The sequence below is a fragment of the Zonotrichia albicollis genome, chromosome 20 (genome assembly GCF_047830755.1).
Source record: "Zonotrichia albicollis isolate bZonAlb1 chromosome 20, bZonAlb1.hap1, whole genome shotgun sequence".
In the NCBI taxonomy this organism is placed as follows: domain Eukaryota; kingdom Metazoa; phylum Chordata; class Aves; order Passeriformes; family Passerellidae; genus Zonotrichia; species Zonotrichia albicollis.
The window spans coordinates 2,751,845-2,770,957 of NC_133838.1; the positions used below are offsets into that span (position 1 = coordinate 2,751,845).

The following is a 19,113-nucleotide window of genomic DNA, read 5'->3' on the forward strand; positions in this document are numbered from 1 at the left end:
CTGGCAGCAGCACAGCTCATTGCAGGGGCACATGCAGGGCACAGCTGTTCCCTGGCAATGTGCACAGCCTCTCTGGGCTGCCACAAGACCCTTCCTCGTGCCAGCCAGCAGCCCAGCTCCTCCTGCCCTCTGTCCTTGTCCTCCCTGCAGTGCCCCTGGGGCTAGCGCTGCCCCGCGGCTCTGCTGGGGCTCCTGGGCCAAGGCCCCTGAACTGCCCGCGAGCCCAGACCTCCATTCCCAAGGCCGGGCTCCAGCACAGGAGGCTCCAAGCCCAACAGCTCAGCCCATTTCCTTGGGAACAGAGGCATCCCAGCTCCTGTCTTGTACCAAGAGCTCTTTCCCTTCTTCCTCTGCCTTTTTGCTGTAGGCTCAGAAGAAGCTGACATTCAGGTACAAGAGAAGAAGTGAGTTAATTGAATGCATGCCTGTACAATCAACCCATCTAATGGGTGAGGAATTCAAAGTGTATTTTAGTTACTGAGAAGATTGCTTTGTTTTTCATTTTTCATGCAACGAGCATCAGTTTCATTTCTCTGGACAATATGGAGCTGGCAAGCAAGAGAGAAGGGCTCTACCAGTTCATGTGGTGCCCGTTGCCTCCCTACTACTACAGGATCCCTTTCCTTCCAAACAATTGGAAACTCACAGTGCTCTCTAGAATCTGACACGGGCAAGGAAGTAATTGTTTTCAAAAGTAATTTTCAAGCCCTTTTTTTCTGTAGGCCCCACTCAATTCCAGGTCGGGTTTTGCATTTTTGAGATTTTTACATTACTCTTTACAACAAAAAAAGTGCTGGGACACAAACAGTGGCACCACGTTTTAGATAAAAAAGAAGATTTGCTTTCTGCATTAGATGTACCCAGTATTCTGTGAGCCTGTATTGGTAGGGAACAAAGTGCTCATCCCAAAGTTCCAATTTTGCTCTATTTACTTGTTCCAGGGGTTTATTCCCTGCTGTCTTTTCAGCAGAGACACCCAAACACAACATAAACATGACCTGCCTCAAAACATTTCTGATCTTGGCTAATACTGTCAATTCAAAATATTCCTAATGGAAATAGCAGAGGGTAGGTAATTTTTAAATATTCTCCAACAAAGCAGTTAGAATTAAGAGAACTAGTTCTTTACATGGCTGCACAGAGAATAAAATCATATGGCAGCCAAGCAGGATGAGTGTCTTAAACCTGGATTTCTTCATCCTGTAGAATGCTGTAGTCAGTAATAAAAGTGAGACAGGTAAGGTTTAATGAGTTAAGTCATTTCCAGTACAGAATTAGTCCAGAAAAAATGTCACCTTACTTACTGAGCAGTACTATTCCCTAGCCGCATTAAGCATTCCAGCTTCATATCAGTAATTAAAGAGTCATTCCAAAGGGGCCATAGCCAGGATTTGGCAGAACTAACCCTGATCCCCAAAGGGACCAGAGGATCTGATCCCTTGTTCTGCATCAGCAGAATTATTTCTCCAAGTCTCATCTCTCCTATCATTACACACCCAGAGATGCCAAAGGAACAACAACAGCGTCATTGAGCCTTTCAACTTGAAAGCACTGCCTGACCCAGATGCACCAGAGACTGCATTTTGTCTGGCACAATTCCACTTGTCAGGGATCAGGCAAGGCAGGGACAGGGACAAGGCAGAAGGCATCTCCTGCCCCAGCCTCAGCCTGCAACACTGACACAGGCAGAGAGAGCCAGGGAAGAGATTTGTCACTCTGAACCTGCCATAGGTGGCTTTGGGCTTGTGCTGTCACAGGATGACAAACTCACGCCCTGCGTAGGATGCATCCCTTTGGAAGGCTCTTTCTCCCTAACTGGAAAATTTATAAGGACATGCTGTCAGAGGTGGTTTCCCTATTTCTGCCTATACAATACCAGGCAATGTCCATGAATCTCCTTCACATCTCAAAGGGTTCCGCTCAGAAACTGCCCCAATGAAAGGTTTTCTGCTTCATAAGCAGGAGGAAGGAGTGGGAACATTTCTCATTTCATGCTAAATGCCTTCTTTATCCTACTAATTGTGACACTAGAAAGGCTGCAGGGAGATAAAAAGAATGAGCAGGATGGAGAGGAACGTATCCTCTTCCAGCGCTGCATTTCAGGGGCCCCCAGGTACCACTCAACACTTCACACTGGAGGAATTTTCACTGTGCCACCAGAGAACATTTCCAGAGACTGGGCTCTGGGAGAGTCCACTGAGCCCACCAAAGAACTGAAATGAATTTAAAGAAATTTTGATAACCCAGCTTTCCAAATGTCAACTCTGAGTCAAGACTACAATGGTCATTTTAGGACAGACATGCCCTGTACCTACCTGCATTTTCAGAATTCTTTTTGCTTCTGCAGCTGGGTCTTGGCCTGGAGAAAATGGAGGACAAAAGAATATGTGAGGAGGTAGAAAGAAAAGGGAGAGAATGGGCGTACCGTGAAAGGAGGCAAAACTTCTTAGGATGGTCACTATGATAAAGGAGGAAATGCAACCCATAAACCCAACAGGATGCAAAGCTAATTCATTGTCCTTAAGTTTGCCATTGCTGGAGTCACACAGAGGTGGCCAAGCTCCAGCTAAAACACAGCAGTAATTCTTCTACCTGCATCAGAACTCCCTAGTTCTGCTGCCTCTCCTTTTGGAGCCAAGTGGCTCCTGAAGCCTCTCTGAAGCAGCAAGAGCTGCTGAGCTGCATCATGACTCTGGAGGGCAGCTACTTTTGTACAGCTGCCAAAGCTTGACTTTGCCTGCTTGTGCCTTACCCTAGTGACAGCCTCGTGCTACATGTGGTCAGAGCACTGCTGTCTCCTGAGAATGATATTACACCTGCTGGCTCTTTCAAGAAAACAAAGCCTGGTTTCCAACTCAGCTGCTAGGGAAGGATGTTCAGATCACACCTTAAAAGCCCCACTAAAGATTCGCAACTGGCATGACACTTCTGTGACTCCCTCTTTATTGTTAGCTCTTGCATAACGGTAATAGCTTCATTTTCTTTTGCATATCCAAGCCAATATTTTTCCATCAGGTACAGTCCTATGCCTCTTCCATAGCACCTTTCCCTCGTTGATCTTAAGCCCAGATCAAAATATTAAATACCAATCGGATTATACATCAGATTTTACATCTATTCTGCAAAATTTATCTGGCATCTTATTTCATTGTGGAGCCACAGGCACAGTGAAGTTACACCTGATGTTTACAGAAGTAGCACCTGAATTTGCAGACACCTCTCCAGTAGCCAGTATTTGCCCAAGGATAACAAAGACCTGCAGGACCCTATCCCAGGCAGTACAGTCCCCAAATGTCACCACAACAATTACAGAGGAATTCAATAGCCAAGCCCACCAGAGGACCCATCTTGAGGTGCTTTGAAGCCCTGCCTCCTCTTCCCCACCACCACCTCTGCTCTTAGGACATTGGTGTTGCCTTTGACATTGTGCTGGATCATCATTTGTGCTGGATCATCATAGATGGCCAAAATGGAGAATACACACAGGTTTGCCTAAATACATGGGACACCTGACTGGGCAAAATGATCCCACGAGATGCGAAGAGAGAGCTGAACAGCTGAACTGCAGCAGCAAACACCTTGACTTACCTCATCTCCTGGGATTCCTGGAATTCCAGCTGAGGAGAGCTTGGCAGGGACCCTGCAGCACTGCCAAGAGGGGGACTCACTGCCCTGCGTATGGGGGGGATCAGAGGTGGTCTCAGTGACCCCTTCTTCATATCCTCACCCCTGGAATACAGCAAGGAAGTCTGGAAAGAATAGAACATAGTGATCAGATCAAGCATCCAGCCTTGCCCCCATTCATGCCTCAAGACATTTAGCCATGCATTTAACTGGGACCTGCCAGGAAATGTCAAACGGATCGTCCAGCTTGGCCCAGGATGGGGAAGGGAACACGAAGTGGTGAGGGAGAGACCATGTCACACATTTGCCACCTCTGCCCTCATGCTCACTCCTCTGCAAGTGTAGCTGCATTCCCAGCTGGCATTCACATGTTTGACATCAGGATGTTCTGGTGTGCCACTGCCTCCACTGCCCTTTTGGATGGCATGGCAGTGGCTTTAGATCACTGTTCTATCCCTGCCCCTAAGCTGTCTCACAGCCAGTGCTGATCTCCAGCCAAGACCCCACAAAGCCATTCTGCAGGATGTCAAAACCTGCTTTTCTCAAGCCCCTCATTTCTTCTGCTGCTGCCCTTCCCTTCTACACTTCCCCAGCAGCCTTTGAGCCCAGGTGGTGCTGAGCTTTCAGCATGCTGGCTGCTCTCCAGCTCCTACACATCCATCATCTCAGGCTCCCTGGCACTGAGGAAGTTCAGCAGAGCTCCCCTGCCCTGCTGATCTCTGCAAGCTCTCTGTCTGCCCAAGGTGCTCCAGGGCCCCCATGCCATGGCCAGGAATGGGGCTGGAGGCAGCAGGGGCAGGTGCTCACTCATCCTCAGTATCCCATCATTTCTGGCCCAGCTAAAGAGACAAACCAGAACCTGTTCAAACTTCACTGAAAGGGTCAGTTCCTGACAGGGAAAAGCTCTCCGAGCTCTGCCAACAGCACATAAACTGAACATTTGCCACACAGGACTTTGCTTGGTCTCCTTACCTTATATCCTTTTCCCTCTGAACTCACCTCCTGTTTTTTTCTCCTCTCCTCATCCCAGCCGGTGCCATTTTCCCCATTCTCCTGCTCTCTGCTGCATGTTGGGCTTGGCTTGGTAGGAGGAGAGCTCTTCTGAATGGGAGGCAACGGCTTGGAGGGAAGGAGCACAGAGGAACTTGCCAGGGAAAACCTCTTGGCAAGAGGGTAGCCAGTCAGGCCTGCAAAGTGGAGACACAAAATAGAACAGAGGCCACAATGCAAACCTAAAGCATCTGAAGCTCCATATTTCCTGGGACACATTTCCTGCAAACTTCTAAACAGCTGCACAGGGAAACATGCTCCTGCTGGCAGACACTGAGGCAGGCCAGGGCAAAACCCTGAGCCACTTGCCCAGAGCTGGCACAGGCACAGCCTGGCCTCTGGGCTGCCCTGGGACAGCAGGGATCCCAGAGCCCTGTGCTCTCCAGGAATGGCTCAGCTGCACATGCACCCTCCTGCTCCTCTGCCTGCCCCACAGCTCAGCAGCCCCACAGCTCCAGGGACACTGGCAGCAGCACAGCTCAGTGAAGGGGCACATGCAGGGCACAGCTGTTCCCTGGCAATGTGCACAGCCTCTCTGGGCTGCCACAAGACCCTTCCTCCCAGCAGAGATTGGCCCAGCTCCCCCCTCACCTCTGTGTGAGGCTGAGCCATGCTCATAAGGAGAGAAGTCAGTTAGGTGAACTCCCACCTTTATCATCAACACATCTAATGGGTGTGGTGCTCAAGGGGAATATTTTTAATTATTAAGAAAATTTATTTGGTTTTATTTCCCATGGAACTAGCCTGCATTTAATTCCTCTTAGCAGTATTGAGGTAGCAAGTTTGAAGGGAAAGCTGGAAGCCTCCAATGATAAAAAGGGGAAAAAAGATTCCCTCTTGAGGCTGGCCTGTGAATCCACAGGAAAACTCTCAGAGTTGTGATGTTATTTCTGCAAACCACAAAGATCTCCAATCAAGCAGGCAGGCCTTATTGGCGTATCTGTAGCACCGTAATCCCACCCTCAGGCTCAGATCCTATCAGCAAGCAGAGGAAGAATGGGAAATTTATCTGTAATGAGACCCAAAATTGATGGCAAAGAAAACAACAGAATTTGCATCTCACGACCATGTCCAACCTGTAGTCAGTTATGGCCACAGTCCCTGTCCTGGCTGACAGTAGGAGTGATTTGGCTACTGTCAAAAATGAGAAACTAATGATAGAATGTTGTGATGCCTCAGGGCATCCTTGCAGGATCATCTGTAGCTGTCAGCCACCTACTCTGACACAGAGTCAGCACTGACCACCATGGACCAGTTTTCTTTGAAACCTGGGGGGATTTTTTTCCATTTGGCTCTGGCCTTCCATCTCCTTTCTATCCTCACCTTTTCCTTCAGTTGTCTTTCCTTTTCCAGTAAAACCCATGTTTGAACCTGTGCTTCTGCCTGGCAGAAGTGTCTGGGTTTGAGTTTAGGAATGCTCTCACAGCAGTCAGCGCTGGGAGCTTGGTCCCAGTCTTTGCGCAAGGCCGGGTTACTCCAATCGCTGTCACTCAGCACAGAGAGGCAGATCCAGACGTGTCTGCTGCCACTGGGGCCGTGTCCAGCACAACCTGCACCAGCCCAGCGTGGGGCTGCCCCTTTGTGACATGCTCACCATGGTTCTCTCGTTTCCATGGCTGCAAAACCCCACCCCAACTCCATCCCCTTCCATTCCCTTGCCAAGGGCAGCCAGCCCTAAGCCCAGACGGGCCAGGCCTGAGCGTTTCACACTGTCTAGGTGTTATGAATATGAACAAGACCAAACTTTCTCCAGAAAAAGAGGTTCTTGTTTATTAAAATAGCTACAAGGAACGGAGTACCCGTTCCTTGGATAAGCCCAGGCACCCACACAGCAAGCCAAAAACAGAACAGTACACTAACCCCAAGTGCACTGGGCTGTCCCCAAAAAAAACCCAAACAAGTAGCCAAAAAGAAGAACCCTGACCCAACTGAACACCCCCCCCATTTTTAGCCCCTTTTGAGTCCAGGATTGATCCATTTTGGATCCGCATGATGATTGGTCCATTTCCAGGCTTCTCATTGCTCTTAAACACCGTTCATTCTGGACCAGTCGTTTCTACAGGGCTTCGAATGATTGGTCAGATCTTCCATCCAATCCAGCTTTGACCTCACCTTTCCCCACCAGACCACTGTTCCACCAAACCCTGGATCCTTCTCCTAGCACATTGTAATAAGCCCCGCCCCTCCTTTAACATAATACAATTAACATAATTAATACAATATAATTGAACTATACCCTTATTTAACTTAACTTTTACCTATAACATAGGAAGGAGACCCTTTCCAAAGCTACTTTTCAGGGCCTTTATTTCTGTAATTCCTACTCAGTTCTAGGTTGCAGCTTGTTGGTGTGGGATTTTGTTTAATTCTCTTCACATCAAACAAAGTGCTGGGACACAAACAATGGCACGGGGCTCTCAGGACTCTAGCTGGTCAGAAGACCCCAAGTTAAGTTAGAAAGTCTCTTTTCCCAGCCAGGCGGTTGAAGAAGGAGTCAGAGCTCTTCATTTCTCGGTCTCAAGGTTGTTTCTTGTATCTTATCTATAAACTTCTTTCTCCTGACCTGCCGAGGTCCGCTCAGCAAGAATGTCAGAGGCACTCCACCTGCCTCTGAGGCGGTGTTACCTTTTTTTACTAAAAACTACGTGTACAATGTTTACCATTACTTTCCAGTACCTGTCATCTATGTTAGACAATTTTCTACTCCAAACCAGTCTAAAAGTGCCAACATCACAGCTGAAGATTGAGGCTAGGAAGAAGGAAAAAGGACAAGGCACACCCAAATTCCTCCATCTTGAGACCCCAAGCCCTCATTCAAAAAGCTTCAAAAATCTATTTTTCACCCTGTGACAAGCTAACTATTATTCTACTGAAAATTTCATGGCTTGTAATTCTTCATATAAGGTTGGTAATCCTTTTTTCCAAGGGCTAGATCAAAGGCACAGGGGTCTTGGGCTCTGTGCCAAGGTCTCTGAGCCCCCTGGGCAGGGGCTTGAGTCCTCCAGGGCAGCCAGAGGAATTTCCTGGGTTCTGACACCGGGCAGTGGAAGTAAAAGCAGCTTTGCACTCCCCATTAGATGACCCAAAAATCAGTTGGCTGAGAGCTGTAGGGAACAAACTGACCTTTCAAACGTTCCTCTTTTGCTTTGCTTCATTGTTCCCTGGGGTTTTTTTTCTCTGCGTTCTTTATTGCACAGACACCTGAACCCAACATAAACATGATCTACCTCACAACATTTCTGATCCTGGCAGTTCCTGAAAACTCCAAATTTTCTTAATGGAAATGGCAAGGGGCAGTCATTCTGAAATACTCCCCAACAGAGGAGGTAAAAACAACTCATCCTTGACACCTTTGATTTGGCAGAACTAAGTCCAGTCTATGGGACCCCTGGGGCTGATCCCTTTTTCTCAATCTGCAAAATTATTTCTTCAAGTCTCATCTCTCCTATCTATTCAAAGAAGCTTTGCACTCTGCATTAGATGCCCCCAATATTCAGTGGGCTGATATGATCAGTGTATCTGTAGGGTGTAAATTGGCCATGCAGAGTTCTCCTTTGTTGTTCAAGGGGCTTATTCCCACTTTCTTTCCTGCAGACACACCCAAACCCAACATTGCAACACAAAGCAATTCTCATTTGGACTGTCCCTGAAAATTCAAACTTATGCTCAGGGCGTTTCCCTGTCCCCAGGGACAGGCTCCAAGGCTGGGCTCTCACCTGCACAGAATGAAGAAGAGCTGCTGCCCTTGCCAGCAGCTCTGGGGTCTCACCATCTTCGCTTTGAATGCAGCTTTTGTACACACTATGCCTCTCTGAGCCCAGCAGCATTCCCAGGCATCAGCAGTGCTGCTGCAGGCCAACATCCCCCAGGCACAGCTGCAGCAAGGAGATTGCAACAAGGCCTGGCTGCAGGAGTCTCCAGCCTGCAGCAGCCCTTCACCTGCGGCGGAATCATTTTGCGCTGACATGGGGGAGCAAAGGGATTAGGGGCTCTTTGCAGATGAGGGTCTCCTCCATGTGCTGCTGCTCACTGGGCTGATACAGTTGCTGGTGCCCTCCTCCACAGCTGTACCAGGAGTCTGTCTGGGAAAATAACACTGCCAGTGCCAGCCACCCATCCCTGCCATGGCCCTGCCCACAGGGCGTCCTGCCCACCAAACTGCTCCAGTCAGGTGATGTCAGACACCATCAAAATACATTCAAACAATGCATTTTCCACACTCTGGCAAAATCATGGCCATACAGGCCACGTGCTGGAGGCAGACTGCTGTTGGCAGAATGGGGGAAGCCCCAGCAGCTGCACTCTCCAGGCTGGATGGCCATGGCAGCAGAGGCCAGTCTCTCACCGTGCCCACTGCTGTGGGACCCAGTGCTTTGGACATGTTCCCACTGAACTCAGGCTGCAGCTACAGCAGCACCATGCCTTCACACATTTGATAACAAAGAGCAGGAATGGCACACAGGACTGCCCCAAGAGCTACAAAAAAATGGGGTGAGGGAGGGGACAAGTGAGTTAGAATAGCTCATTCCTTTTTAATACGAGCAGGGATTTAAGCAGGGATACTGGGCTAATCATACTGGGCCCTGGTTTGTAAGCCTTGTCTCTAGCAATTCCCACCAGTCTGCAAGCATTTTTCACTACAAAGGAGTAGATAGGATTTTACAGAACATGCATGAGCAAGTCTGAGCCAGAACTCAAAGTACAAGACAAATAGTCCCAAATCAGCCACCCATGGGGAAAGGAAAAAGAAAAGCAGATGAAGCAAGTGCCATTGTGGCTGAATTGCCTGCATTTATCCCATGGTCAAACCTTTCTGAATAAAAGCACCTCAGTTCAAATACACAGCTTAAGATCAAGGAATTCAAGTGTTCTGAGAGCATTAAAAGCCTGATTTCTATGACGGAATGGTAGATGCTAAATTCCTTAAAAACACAAATGTGGGTCTATTTGGGACTGCACGCTTCAAAAGCAGGAATGGAGGTTTAGAATTGCAGAACTGTTTCCATTGGAAAAGACCTTTAAGATCATAGAGTCCTCCCAATAACCTAAGACCACTAACACTGCCAAGGCCACCACCAAAGCATATCCCAGGAAATGTCGTGGGATGGGACATCCTTCTTGTCTCCTTTGTCTCCCAGGAGCCCCTTGGAAAGAGAAATGCCCACACAGGCTTTATCTGACTCCTTCCCAGCCAGCCTTTCCCTCACTCCTGGGTCTCATTTGCTCCACAGGTTTCACCAGCTCGCTAAGCTCAGAGGAGCTCTCAGAGGAGAAAATGCTGCCTGGTGTGGGGCTGTCTGATCCCTGTCTCATCTTCATTCCATCTGCCCTGCTCCCTCTCCCATCAAAGAGACCGAAGGATCCCCCCAACCCCACGGTGCTGCACCAGATTCCGGGTACGTTCCCTCCTGTACTCCTTGGTGGCCCCGGGGAGGCTCCAGAGCCCTCCCTGTGTGCGGGACAGCTGCAGCAGCACCACCGCGCCTGCATGAGAGCAGCGCCCGAGGAGCAGCTGCGCCAGTTCAGAGTCTGAAACGGAATCCTCAGTGCACACAAATGACAACTGACATTTCACGGCTGGCAGGAGAAGCTAAATCCATCTGCTCGCTGCCCTTTCTAGCCATGGCCATTGGAAGAATTGCCCCTGCCCAGGAAGCTCTCAGGTGCAAGAGAGGAGCAAAAGTCAGGTGTTTCTGATGTGCTAGCTGCCAGTGCTTCAGGTTTTCCTTCCAAGTTCTAAGGGGTTTGTACTATTTTTACCATTTCAACACTTTCTGTGCAACCCATTGAGCGAGTAAGCACCACACCCTCTCCCTCAAAGCCTTGAGGTACTGCCAAAGCAGAACTTGTTCATGCTCTTTTCTCCTGGTGATTTTATAATCCCATGCAGACTCTGATAGCAAAGCAGTGCTGTAGAGAAAAGATTGGAATCCTGGGGCACTTTTTGGGTGGGTGTTTGAATCTGCTTTTCCAGGCCTTGGGCTGAGCAGGGTGAGGCCGAGGCCTGGGCCCCTCCAGCTGGCGCTGGGGAGCCCCCGGGGCAGCGGCGAGGGGCGGCCCCGAGGGGCGGCAGAGGGGGCGTTTCCCCCAAGCGGGCGAGCGGCGGGGAAAGGCGCCCTGGGCACAAGGGCAGGCACAGGGGCCTCGGCTCTCTGCAGTGCGGGCGGCCCAGCGCCAATCGCTGCTCCCGGAGCCGCCGCCAGGGCCGTGTCTCCTCCCTGCCGCTGACCCTGCACCTGCAGCGCTGCCGCCGGCTCTGCCGGGCTCCCCGGCACGGACGGCGAGGACGTGGCCATGCTGCAGCGGGGGCCCAGCAGGGACACCCAGATGGTACCAGGGCTGCAGCTCCTCTCCTGCAAGGAAAGGCTGACACAGCTCGGCTTCTTCAGCCTGGCAAAGAGACTCAGACTTCATCGAGCTGTGGCCTTCCAGTACCTGAGGGCAACCTACAAGAAAGCTGGGCAGGGACTTTGTACGAGGGCAGGCAAGGACAGGATCAGGGACCAGGGAGACTGGATCCAAATGGAAAAAGAGTAGGTTTAGGTAGGGATTCAGAAAAAAGACCCTCCTGGAACAGTTTGCCCAGAGAAGGTGTGGATTTTGAGAAGAGGAAATCAGGAGAAGATTGAGAGGGAGAGAAAGATCCACAGTTGGCCTTGCGTCCGGCACCATCTCAGCTGCTCTGAGCTCTGGGGCCGTGGGAGGTGTCATTGTTTTCATATCCAAAAACACATTCGGTAACGGGTTCCCCCTCCCTTCATCATCCCCAAACTTTAGCTGTCTCGTTTCACACCCCAGCTCCCCAGTCCCAACCCATCCCACCCCTGCTGGACATCAAGACCCACTTCCCAAGCCGTATTTCCCCCATTTCACACCACCCAAACCCCATCCCACCCATCCCACCCCACCCAATGACCATCTCACCCCTCCTGATTTGCAGCACACTTCACCCAATCCTCTTCCAACCCCATTCCACCCTGAGGGGCTGTGGAATCGAGGAATTTTTGGCTGGGACTGAGTAGTTTTCAGTGGCATTGAGGGGTATTGAGGTGATAGATTGAACCCTCTCATCTCTTTGAGTGCCAAGAAAGGGAGATAACCACATCAAATACTCCCAAAACCCCCCAAGTATCTCCCTGAATCCCAGATTCCCCTGAAACACTTGTAAAAAGTGAGGCTTTAGATGCCTTCAATGAATTTGTTGATTTTTCCCCCAATTTTGACTGTTGTAAGGGATCAAGATCAATCAAAAGAAAATTAGGGCCTTAACAAAGGGATAACTAGCCAAGTGTCTTCCCAATTCAGGTCACTGGGAATGTGGGTCTGAAGGGCTCTGACCAACGTGGACCCTCCAATGGGGGATGGAGTTGGAGCAGCGCACGAAGCCCTTCCTGCAGTTGGGGCACTCGGAGGGCTTCCCTTACCAGTGACGCTGTTGGTGTTTACTGAAGTCAGAGCTGTCTGAGAAGCTTTTCCCACACTGGGGACACTCACAGGGCCTCTCCCCAGTGTGGAAGCACCAGTGCCTGACGAGGGTGGAGTTGTGCTTGAATCCCTTCCTGCAGCTGGGGCAGTGGAAGGGTCTCTCCTCCCTGTGAATCCACTGATGAGGGAGGAGATGGGAGCTGGTCTGAAACCTCCACTGGCACTCGGGACACTTGTAGGGCCTCTCCCCAGTGCGAACGCGTTGGTGGATGGTGAGGGCAGAGCTGCAGCTGAAGTCCTTCCCACATTCCCCACACTCATAGGGATCCACCAGTGTGGATCATCTGGTGGCAGATCAGGGTGCTGCTCTGCCCGAAGCTCTTCCCACACTCCAAGCACTTGCAGGGCTTCTCTCCATCATGAAGCTGCTCCACAGATCACCAGCTCTGAGCTCTGGCTGAAGCTCTGTCCACCTTCCTGGCACAGGGTGGCTCTTCCCTCCTCAGAGCACCCCAGGCTGGGTTTGCAGCCCCTCCTCCTGCAGGATCTCCAGGGATTTTCCTTCCTGTTCAATTCCTGTGCTGTGGAGTTGCTCAAAACGGCCTCTTCCATGAGGTTCTGCTGCCATAGGGATTTGTCCTCCCTGGTCTCCATCCTCAGCTGCTTGTCTGGGGGAGGAAGGACAAAGAGATGGGATTTGCCTCCATGCCAGAGGGAAGGAGATCCCCCCTGTGCATCCCCAGCAGGATGGCATCAGCAGCAGGGCTGTCCTGCAGCCAGGGGCCGTGTTCGGCTGGGAGAGGGAGCAGAAGAGAAGGGGAAAGGGGCACTGACTTCCTCCTCACCTGCCTATGTGTCCCCAGACATCTTCCTAACAGCCTCCTTCTCCATCCAGCCAAGGTTTGGGAAAGAGAAATCCTGGTTTGGGGAAAAATACAATGTATGAGCACATTGGGTTAGGGAGTTCCTACTGCCCAAGTCCTGGAAGTCACCAGAAATCTGCCACCCATATAAACCTCCAAAACACCAAGATTCAGGGACCCAAAATACACAAATGACCAAGATGAAGCAAAAACACCCAGCCCTGAGTTTCCTCTCTCTGATCCCTCAACTTTGGGCTCCTGGAGGCCCCCCTGTCTGGGTTGCTCCAGGTCAAGTTTGTATTGATGTTCCCCCCCTGTAGAAATTTGGATGCTCATTTCTGCAGGCACCTTTTCACAACCACGAGCTCCCCCTGGGTCACATCAGGGTTCACCACTTGTAACCAGCAGTCCCCAAAGGGGTAATAATTAGCATTGACTCCATGATTCTCAGAAGGCTGATCAATCACTTTACTATACTCTACTTATTAAGAAACCCATCGCTCTTACAGAAAGTCACCAGACAGGTGGACTCACTTGGTCCTTGAATCCAAACACCATCACCAGTGGCTAATTAATAAATTACCCTTTGGTAAACAAATCTCCATAACACATTCCACATGTTCACAACAGCAGGTGCAGCAAGCGAAGATAAGAATGGTTTATCATTCTTTTCTATGATCTTCTCACTGCCTTCCCCAGGACAATGCCTGGGAAAGTTGTGCCTTGCTCTCTGTGGCCAGAGAGCTGTTGCCACATGTCGGCAGACTGCTTCCAGTCTGCCCTTCCCAGGTGCCCAGGACCTTCTGGGATGGCTCTGGCCTTTCCAAGGGCTTTGAGAGAAGTCTCACAGTGACACTGCCCAGCCTTCTCAACATCCCTGACACCAAAGGCCTTTTCCACATCCTTCAGTGCCAGCTCAGTGCCCAGGACACAGCACAGCCCTGTCTAGGTCCTCAGAGTGGTTCAGAAGGGAGGCAGCTGTGATTTCTCCCCACAGAGCCACCACTCCAATGTCTCTCTGTGCAGTCCATGGTGGTCCTGAGCATTTTCCCTGGAGCCTCCCTGCCCCGGATGTTTCTCTCCATGCAGTCCTCAGCACAGCCGGCAAAGAATTCAGGTGGTTTCCCAGAGGACATTCCTCTTGAGTGAAGTGGCCTCAAGGCACTGTTTGTGCCACTGGAATTGTGCCACTCCCGGGTGCTGCTGATGGTGTTTGTGCTCACTGGGGTTCATCTCCCCACACACACACATGATGCACTCCTGAAGTCTCCTCAGTACAGAGCTGAGTACACAGCTCAGTACACAGACTGCTGGCCTGGTCAGTTGGTGTCCCTCCGTGCAGGGACAAACAACCTCCTGCAGGTGAGGGCAGAGGCCAGTGCTGGCAATGGTGGTTGCAGAGGCTGGTGTGGGACAATCGCCCTGGCTGTCCCCAGAACAAAGACACAGCCCAGGCCCTGCTCTGCTGCTCCCTGAGGGCTATCCCGGGAGCTCTGGCTGTGCCAGGACACTGCTGTGAGCCCCCCTGCACACTCCCCCCTGCCCCAGGCACTGGGCTTTGCTGTGCCAGGGCATTCCTGGGGCACATTGCTGACAGCAGGAAATGGAGAGAGGGCAAAGCCTCCCTGCCCTCAGGAGATGCCCTTTGCTGATGGAGCTGCTGTGCTGGAGCCCAGCTGTGTCCCAGCAGTGCCCATGGCCTGTCCCTGCCTGTGGTCACAGCATGGACACGCAGCAGGACAGTGACCAAGCTGCCAGAGCACTCCAGCCTGGCACCCACGGAAGGGCTGGGAAAGAGAGTGTGGACTTGGGAAGAGCAGCTCTGAAAGGACCAAGTGCTGCTGCTCCCTGCCAGTGCTGCTGTGCTGGGACCCTTCCCTTTCCCCCCTATAACTTCATGCAGGTCCCAGAGTTGGGATCCCAGAAAAACAGGGCTCTGCAAGGTCATTTATTTTGTTCAAACAAAGCAATAGTACAGATCCTGGAATACAGAGCTTCTGGATCCAATTCAAGAGGCAGACAGGGAATTAGGTGAGGGGTAAATAGAAACATTTAATTGAGCACATTATGGCAAGAACAACCCATAGGCATCACCAAAGACCTGAGAAGGAAGAGACTGGGCCAGTCATGAGTTCAATTCTGAAAACTAAGCAGCAGAAAACAAACGCTTTTTTGGTTCTGAAAAGTACCCAGTCATCTTTGTTCTCAGGCATCCTTGAGCTCCTGGTTCCTCAGGCTGTAGATGAGACGGTTCAGGTCTGGAGGCACCACCGACTACAGAACTGACAGTGCCAGATCCAGGGATGGGGAGGAGATGGATGGGGGCTTCACGTAGGCAAATACTGCGGTGCTGATAAACAGGGAGACCACGGCCAGATGAGGGAGGCAAGTGGAAAAGGCTTTGTGCTGTCCCTGCTCAGAGGGGATCCTCAGCACAGCCCTGAAGATGTGCACATAGGAGAAAACAATGAACACAAAACAACCAAATAACAGAAAAGCACAAACTATGAGAAGCCCAAGTTCCCTGAGGTAGGAATTGGAGCAGGAGAGCTTGAGGATCTGTGGGATTTCCCAGAAGAACTGGCCCAGGTTATTGCCATGGCACAGGGGCAGGGAAAATGTATTGGCTGTGTGCAGCAGTGAATAGAGAAAGGCACTGGCCCAGGCAGCTGCTGCCATGTGGGCACAAGCTCTGCTGCCCAGGAGGGTCCTGTGGTGCAGGGCTTTGCAGATGGACACGTAGCTGTCGGAGCACATGAGGATCAGGAATGAAAGCTCTGCTGTGATAAAGAACATAAAGAAAAAGACCTGTGCAGCACATCCTGTGTAGGAGATGTTCCTGGTGTCCCAGAGGGAATTGTGCATGGCTTTGGGAACAGGGGTTCAGATGGAGCCCAGGTCGCTGAGGGCCAGGGTGAGCAGGAAGAAGAACATGGGCGTGTGCAGGTGGTGGCCGCAGGCTACGGCGCTGATGATGAGGCCGTTGCCCAGGAGGGCAGCCAGGGAGATGCCCAGCAAGAGGCAAAAGTGCAGGAGCTGCAGCTGCCGCGTGTCTGCCAGTGCCAGCAGGAGGAAGTGGCTGATGGAGCTGCTGTTGGACATTTGCTGGGGCTGCACGTGGGGACCTGTTCATGGAGAAAAGGACAGTGAAGGGTTAGAGGAGATCCCTGTAACCAAAATCAAAGCCATTTCCCATACACTCTCCTTTGTAACACACACGGACATGCTCTTGTGTTTCAGAGTTCTGATGTTTTCTTTTTAAGCTCCTTCCATGTACTTCCTGGTATTCTTGGATATCAGAAACCCTCAGCGTTTCTGCTGCCCTCTGGTAGAACAGAGTGATTTCCCTGAGGCAAGGCAATGAGTGGAGACTGGGGGCAGATGATCTGTCACTTCATTCTGTTTGCAGCTCCTCTGGGCTTTCACTTTTCTCAGGTGGAGGATGTTCAGACTCCCACGTTTCTCTTAAAAACCTCCAGGTACTGCTGAGAGCAGATGGATCCACCACAGCCCAGCTCCACCTTTGTAGCCAAGGACTCACGTTGCTCATTCCACCAACCCAGCAGCATTTTCAGTGTCACAACACCTCTGCCTTTTCTCCATGGATCTTATCACTCAGAGGTGCTCTAGGACAGCTTTGCATGCTGGGGTGAAGCTCCCAGCCTGGACTGAAATCTCAGAGGGACCTGCAAGTGTCCTTGTGATGGCATTGGATGAAGGGAGATGCAGCTCCTTCCCTGGCTGCCCTGCCAGCATTGCCCAGAGCTGGGCACTGGGGACAGCATCACCCTGAGCCAGCTGTGCCCCCTCCAGAGCCCCCAGGTCTGGGCAGCTGCTCCCAGCCCTGTGCTCTGCAGAGGGAACTGGGCCTGGGGCTGCAGAGCTGCCCCACGGCTCTGCTGCAGCTCTGCCTGCACAGGAGGGGCTGCACGCCTTGGAGCCTCGGCCCTGAGGGCAGAGGCTGGGCTGGGGCACAGCAGGGAGAGGGCTTGTTCAGAGGGAGGGGCTGCACTGGAGGGGATCCTGTGGGCATCTCTAAACTCTCCCTGCCCCAGCATTGCTGGGTTGGTTTTCTCTCCTTCCCTGACCTTCTCTCTGCTTCCTGGAGATTTTCCTCTTGCAGGTGTTCCCTGTGCCTGATCTTCCTGTGCCAGCACTCACAGACTCCAAATCTCTGTGCACTCTCCTTGGCCTGACAGAACCTGCCTGTTTGCAGGGTACTACCTGGGGGCAGGTTCTCTTTGCAGCTTGGGGAAAGGACAGCTCAGACTGAGCCTGATGGCTCCAGCAAAGGTGCTGCTGCTGCTGTCCATGGGCAGAGTGGCTGAAGGCACATTAGGGATCTCCTGTGAACCTGCTGGTCACTAAAAGGAAAAGTTTGGTTGTCTCAGGCACCACTTGTCCAAATTCATAACTAATAATTCATAATCGTCCTTTAATATTTATTCCCCCTCCCTGCCACTCTCCAGTAGTAAGAATCTGAAGACAAAGTCTTAGGAAATTGCCTCATTTTGATCAAAATCCTTGTCTTGGAAATATTCTGTGACTGATCAGAAGCCCTCAGCATGTCAGAGCTTCATGAGCATTTCAGCTCCCCTGCACCAGAAATACCCAGAGTTGTACTCACAGAATCTGCAGGCAGTGGGATGTTGCAGCTTTAGGAGATGGCTCCAGGAGCTGCAGCTGCATTGTCCTGCAGCCAGAAGTTCCTGTGCCAAGGGCTGGCAGTGATTGTGCCCCAGGCACTTCTCAGCACCTTCCAAGCCCTGCCTGTTTGAAGCTCTCCGTGCCTCTGTTCTGTGCCCGGGGTGGCTGCAGGCAGTGCCCCAGCCCTGCTGGGCTGTGCACAGGAGCTGCTCCTGGCCAGAGCTGTCTCTCTGCAGCGCTGCCCTTGCCAGGAGCTGCTGCCTCTGGGCCAGGAGCTCGGCCCAGCTCAGCAGCACAGACACAGCACAGGGACTTTATGAGCCTCTGGGCTTTGTGCTCAGGCCCTGAACATCAGTCCCTGAGACAGAGCTGAAGAAACCTCTCCAGAGCTCCAAGTCAGAATCCAACTCCAAAGTTTCTTGGACTTGTAATGGGTCCCACTGAGACACAACTGAGAAAGTGTCCCCAGGCCCCAGGCAGAGCAGAGAACTGGAGGCAGTGATGACAGGTGGGGACAAAGAGAAGCCAAGTCTTGGTGCGCTGGGGCATAGCAGGGTCTGTGCCACCAAGGGCTGGGAGGAGACACCTTGTTCTGGGGCCCTGGGGCCTCCTGGCACAGCCCCAGCCAGGCTGGGCACTGTCAGCCCCTTGTCCTGCCCTCAGCATCCCCCCTAGCCCACATGCCAGTGGCCTCAAGGATCTGCTGGAAGGAGTCCCTGAGGACCCTTGCTCAGCAATGGCCCTGGGGGCTTCTTAATACTCCCAGGGACTGCAGATTTTTCAAAGGACTTGGGGTTTTGCTTTTGCTGTGCAGTCTCTCAGAGCTTTGTGCAATCATGGCCTCCAATTCTCTGCTTTAATTAGTCCCTGGAGAGGCTTTGTCAGTAACAACACTCAGTGGGGCTCATTAATGCTTCAGGGTACTTCAGTTGTTTTAAGGTACTTGGTGTTTCCTTTTGGATACAGACTCTGTGAGAGGTTTGTGCAATCATGGCCCCAATTATCTGCATTAATTAGTCCCTGGAGAGCTTTGTACTGACACTCAGTGGGGCTCATTAATGCTTTGAGACACTCAAGGTGTTGAAGGTACTTAGGATTTTCCTTTCCACACTGGGTGTCTCATAGGTTTTTGTGCCATCCTGGCCAGCAATTCTCTCCTCCAAGGAGTCCATGAGGAGCCTATATTGGAGAGAGACCCATTAATGCTTTGAGACACTTTGGGGTTTTCCTCTGCCTTTGACTCCTGGCAAGGTTTGTGCAATCTCCTCCCAGGCCCTGAGGTTCCAGGGCTCATCTCCAAATGCACAGTGAAATAAACAAGGCCAGGAGACTTCTTCTCCTTTTTAATGCCTTTATTAAAAGTGATCAGCTCAGGATTGGGCAGCTCGGCAGGGCTGCAGTCCCCGTCGTGTCTCCCAGGGCGACTCAGAGGAGGAGGATGTGCGCAGCTCTGTCCACTAGGGGCAGAGCTGGGGGATCCGGTCCTCGTGGGAGCCTTTAGGGT

The 19,113-nt window shown here is 51.5% G+C and overlaps 1 protein-coding gene across 1 annotated transcript in view; it reads left to right on the forward strand.

Annotated features, from left to right (window-relative positions):
• The window catches only part of LOC141731339 (uncharacterized), a 796,170-nt gene that overhangs the window by 4,151 nt on the left and 772,906 nt on the right, over nt 1-19,113 (forward strand). Inside the window, exons 2-5 of the mRNA XM_074555958.1 lie at nt 368-404; nt 9,906-10,070; nt 10,496-10,502; nt 10,917-11,004. Coding sequence (XP_074412059.1) covers nt 368-404; nt 9,906-10,070; nt 10,496-10,502; nt 10,917-11,004 — 297 coding nt within the window. The remainder of the gene's footprint in view (nt 1-367; nt 405-9,905; nt 10,071-10,495; nt 10,503-10,916; nt 11,005-19,113) is intronic.